The following is a 5453-nucleotide window of genomic DNA, read 5'->3' on the forward strand; positions in this document are numbered from 1 at the left end:
GCGTTCGAAGGACCCATTTGGTTTTACCCGATGCCTTAGACCTAGTAAATTCCTTAGAATTTTTCTAGGCTTTCGAAGGACCCACTCGGTGCTACCCAATGCCTTTTACCTACAAAACGAATTTTGTAGGCTTTCTAAGGTTCTGTTTGGTATTGACCGATGCCCTTGACCTTAAAAAATTCCTTTTTCGGGGCTTTCGAAGCACCCACTCGGTTTTACCCGATGCCTTAGACCTAGTAAATTCCTTAGAATTTTTCTAGGCTTTCGAAGGACCCACTCGGTGCTACCCGATGCCTTTGACCTGAAAACTCCTGGGAAATTTTTGAGGCATTCAAAGGTCTCACTCGGTTTTACCTGAAGCCTTTTGATTCTAGATATCCTTCCTTATACGTATATGTGTCCCCAATCAAAATATTTGGTGGTGAAGAAATTGAGAATTGTGTTAAAAATCCGCAGATCTTCCTACATCAAAATTGATCAAATTAAGAAAAATATTTCTTCAAATGCTTCGCGTTCCACGATCGGTCAAGCTCTCAGTCAGCTACTAAATCCTTTAGCTTGTATGCTCACGAACCCATTTGCCTAATGATCATGTATGGTCCTTCCCATGTTGGATCCGACTTTCGTTGATGACGCGGGTCCGATGCAAGGGTGTTCCTTAGAACCAAATCACCTGCTCAGAATTGACGATGCTTTACTTGAGCGTTGTAGTGAGATGCTATATTCCTATTGTATTGTTGGATTCAGACGATCACTTTTTCCTGAACCTCGTCTAAATATTCAAGGTTATCTAACAAACCTTGCTTGTTCGCCTTTTCCTCGAATTCTCTTTCTCGAAGAGTTCCTGCCTTTATTTCTATTGGCGCTAATGCTTCTGAGCCGTAAGTTAATTTAAATGGTGTCTCTCTAGTTGGTGTTCGGATGGTAGTTCGGTACGCCGAAAGGACATATGGCAATCCTTCTACCCATAAGGTTTTGTTGGTCTCGAGCCTTTTCATTATTCCTTCGAGCAATGTTCGGTTCGTGACATCTACTTGGCCGTTACTCTGAGGATATGCTATTGATGACATCTGATGCTCAATCATATAAGTATTGCATAAAAGCTCAAACTGTGGGTTGTCAAATTGTGTTCCATGATCGGTTACGATTATTTTTGGAATCCCAAACCGGTGGATGATTGACTCCAGTACGAATTTTTCCATCTTCTTCTCTGTAATTGAGGCCAAAGGGAACTGCTTCTACCCATTTGGTAAAATAATCAATCGCTACGACTAGGTATTCCCTTGCACCTGATGCTTTAGGAAATTTGCCCATTAGGTCAATTCCCCACATTGCGATTGGAATTGGGTTAAGAATTGATGTTAAGACCGTGTCTGAGAATCTTATGCGCCAATGCTCAACCTCCCATATGTGCTCCGCAGATTCCTTTGTGTACCTCTGCCAGGGCCCTTTTAGCTCCTTCGCTCTTGATACATCTAAGTAATGGTCCTGCAAAGTACCTTTGGTAAAGCCTCCCATTCTAAATGGTATATCTGGCCGCCCGAATTCTAAGAGATCAAGCTTCTTTTGAATCTTCAGAAGCTGGTTATCTCTTGATGTATTCAATAATTGGATCCATTCAGCATCTTCTGCTTTCTACGTAGGATACCTCGTTCGCCTGAGCACTTGGGGGGCTCAATTCCTCAATGTAAATTGATGGTCCTAAAGTCTTTTCTTTAGCATTGGCCAACCTTGAGAGTTCGTCTACTACTGTGTTTTCATTTCTTGGTATTTGACATACCTTAATCTCTTGGAACTCTTTTCGGTGAGTCTGAATTAGCTCCTGATACCTCTGTAACCGAGGCACTTTTATCCCGTACTCTCCTTCCACTTGATTGATGATGAGCTGGGAATCGCTATAAATCATTTATGTTATTGCTAATGCTTTAGCAAGCCGAAGTCCAGTAATGAAAACTTCGTACTCTGCTTCATTGTTGCTCGCTTTGAATCCGAATCTCTGAGCGTATCAAATAAGAAATCCCCTTGGACTCTTGAATAGGACTCCCGATCCGTATTTGTTGCTAGAACCATCGACATATACTTGCCACATACTTGGAAGAGTAAATTTGTTTTCTTCTTCGATTGGGGTTGTTGATTCGACTATGAAATCTGCCAAGGCCTGCGCTTTTATAGCGGTCCAGGGTTTGAAATCTATTTGAAATTCCCTGAACTCTACTGACCATGCCACCATCCTTCTGGATAAATCAGGTTTAAATAAAATCTTTTTGAGAGGAAAATTGGTTAATATGGTCTTAACTTGGAAATATGGTCTTAGCTTTCTAGCTGCCATCAGAAGTGTCAGAGCCTGTTTTTTTATCGCCGAATACCTCATTTCTACATCCAAAAGTACATGACTGATGTAATATATGGGCCGCGGCTGCTTTTCTTTTTCCTGAATAAGAACCGCGCTAACAGCCGATCGTGAAGTAGCTAGATATAGTTGTAAAGTCTCTCCTTTCTCAGGTTTGGAGAGCAAAGGTGGCTGCCCAAGCCTGGTTTTTAATTCCTCGAACGCCTTCTGACATTCGTCTGTCCATTGAGCCTCCTTGCTTTCCTTTTAAGTCCTTTAGGGCTTTGAAGAAAGGCAAACATTTTTCTCCCGACTGAGAAATGATTTGGGTCAATGCGGCTATGCGTCCCGTTAGACATTGTACATTCTGAACAATCTTCAGAGGCTCCATGTTGATCAAGGCTTGTATCTTAACAGGGTTGGCCTCGATTCCTCTTTGAGAGACCATGAACCCTAGAAACTTTCCCAAAGACACTCCAAAAGCACACTTCTCTGGGTTTAGCTTCATCTGATACTTTCTTAAAATAGAAAATACTTCTCTAAGATCCGCAATGTGCCCTGTCTGCTGGCTTTTTACCAGCATATCATCTACATATACTTCAACGTTTTTTCCAATTAGATCACTAAAGATCTTATTTATTGCCCTTTGGTAAGTAGCTCCTGCATTCTTCAATCCAAATGGCATTACTTTGTAAAAATAGCTTTCCCGATCAGTTATGAAGGCCGTGAATTTCTCATCTTCCTTATTCATTAGGATTTGTTTATACCCTGAGTAGGCATCCATGAAACTTAACGTTTAATAACCCACAGTTGCATCAATCAAAAGATCTATTCAAGGAAGCGGATAACAGTCCTTCGGGCATGCCTTGTTGAGATCTGTGTAATCTATGCACATTCTCCATTTCCCGTTTGACTTCTTTACCATCACGACATTAGCCAACCATACCGAGCACTCGATTGCTTCGATAAATCTTGAGCTTTTCAGTTTTTCAACTTCTCCTCTGATTGCCTCATTTTTTTCAATTGAAAAGTTCCATCTTCTCTGAATCACTAGTTTGATGCTAGGGTTGATCCAAGGTTTATGTTTGCTACCGCTCGATCAATACCTGGCATGTCATCAGCTGACCAAGCAAACACATCACATTTTCCCAAAGGATAGCTTTTAATTCTTCCTTGAAAACTTCTGGTTGCTCAGACCCAATATGAGTCGCTTTTTCTTCATTCTCTGGTCGTAACAAAACTCACTCTAGCTTCTCAACAGGTTCGGGTCTTTGCATGATCTCCTCATCCCAATCGTCCCTTACCTCAATTGGCAAGGCGGTGGCCTTTTCAGGTCCAATTTTATCCCTGAGGTAGGCTACATAACACTGTCGGGAGAGTCTTTGATTCGAAGCCGCCTGACCAATTCCCTTTTCAGTAGGGAACTTAATCTTCATGTGTCTTGGAGAGACTATTGCGCCTAGCTTTGTTAGGGAAGGTCTGCCAAGAATAACATTATAAGCGGGAAGGTCCCGAACGACTAGGAAATTTACCCGAATAGTTGCTTCCTTTGGGAAATTTCCCACTGAAAGGTCCAGCTAGATTGATCCTTCGGCCACAGCTGATGACCCAGCAAAGCCGTAAAGGTGTGTTGATGACGGCTTTAACAAACCTTCTTCAATTTTTAGCTTTTGTTAAGCTTCGTAAGACATAAGGTCGGCTGAGGATCCCATGTCTACTAGGACCCTATGTACTTCTCACCGTCCAATCTCCACTTTTATTACTATGGCATCATCGTGAGGTGTGCATACGTCTCGCTCGTCCTCCTCACTGAATATGATAGGATTTTCTTCCAATTTCTTGTGCTTCTAGGACTCTCCTGAACCCACAAATTGGGGATCTTGCCTTGAGCTTTCTTAATGACTCGGGTTCAACTCCCCTGAATATCATAAGAATTGGGAATCGACTAGGTCTCACTACCTCCTTGCCCTTTTTTGGCCTGGGAACTTCCGTCCGACACTCTCTACTTCCCGAACAATCCCTTTTCTCAGGGATCATTCTCTGTTCATTTTGTCAACCCTTGACAAAGCTTGCTAGGTGACCTTGATTTATCAATCTCTCAATATCAGCCTTCAGGTGTCTACATTCGTTTGTATAGTGCCCATAATCCTTGTGAAAGCGGCAGTATTTCTCCATGTTCTGTTCTCTCGTCTTTGTTATTATTTTTTACGGCCACTCCAGAATATCTTGGTTCTTGATTTGCATCAAGATTTCCGATCGTGGAGTGTTCAAAGGCGTGTACTCCTCTTGACCAGGAGGAGAGTGTCGTCTCCAAGTCGATTGTGGCTTTCTGACCGTGTATTCGTGGAGTGTTCCGAGGTGCTTCTATTTTTGGCTTCGTTCGGGAGCCTTCGCTCCTTTGCCGAGTGTTTTTGGCTCTCCTTGATGTGCGTTGAGTATTTCTGTCACCTCTGTTTGCTTTTGCACCATTGCACCAATTCTGAATAGATGTTAGGCATGTCTTGAAGCAATAATTCCAATAACTTTCTATTTGTGAGCCCAGTAAACAGAGTAGTTTTGGCCACCTGTCGTCCAAATTTTCGATCTCCATGGTGACTTTATTGAATCTCTTCAGATTTTCCTGAATTGATTCACTCTTCCCTTGCTTGATCGTGAACAGGGTTTCCTCCGTCTTTTTTATTTGAATACCTCTTTGAAATCGACCTATAAATTTTCTAGCCAAATCCTTGAAATCGACGATTCTTCCAGAAGGGAGGTTCGAAAACCACTTCTGGGCTGCCCTCGTCAGAGAGGAACCAAATACTCTATAGAGAATTTCATCAGGATTTCCAGCCACTGCCATAGTTTGTTGGTAGTAACTAATATGGGCAATGGGATATCCCGATCCTTCGAATGACGTAAAAGTTAGGGGTCGGAAATTATGTGGAAACTCAAACCTAGCAATGGCCTCCACGAAGGGAGCTTTTTTGATAACCGAATAGATGTCATCGGTTATTCGCCCTTGGGAAAGGTCTCCCAATCTTTGATTAATATTAGCCAGCTCCTGAACAATATGCAACGGTCGTCCATCGTCTAGCCGAATGGTTCCTTGATCCGATCGTTTGGAGGTTGGGGAATCTTGTTG

At 42.4% G+C, this 5453-nt stretch overlaps 1 protein-coding gene across 1 annotated transcript; it reads right to left on the bottom strand.

Annotated features, from left to right (window-relative positions):
* Positions 1-743: 743 nt before the first annotated feature.
* LOC149029136 (uncharacterized) lies at positions 744-1518 on the bottom strand. The gene is made up of 2 exons (XM_089142239.1): positions 1168-1518; positions 744-1070 (listed from the first exon to the last, which is right to left on the bottom strand). The coding sequence occupies exons 1-2, from the start codon at positions 1516-1518 to the stop codon at positions 744-746; spliced, it is 678 nt and encodes a 225-aa protein (XP_088998365.1).
* Between the last annotated feature and the right edge of the window lie 3935 nt (positions 1519-5453).

This window comes from Hakea prostrata, chromosome 1, assembly GCF_041222555.1.
Source record: "Hakea prostrata isolate BN-2017 chromosome 1, UWA_Hpros_2, whole genome shotgun sequence".
NCBI lineage: Eukaryota > Viridiplantae > Streptophyta > Magnoliopsida > Proteales > Proteaceae > Hakea > Hakea prostrata.

Excerpts from the sequence above, each read along its gene's own strand:
- LOC149029136 (XM_089142239.1), bottom strand. The coding sequence starts at position 1,518 with ATGGGAGGCTTTACCAAAGGTACTTTGCAGGACCATTACTTAGATGTA. Across the intron at positions 1,071-1,167 it reads CTGGAGTCAATCATCCACCG|ATGTCATCAATAGCATATCC; the intron begins GTTTGGGATTCC and ends ATTGAGCATCAG.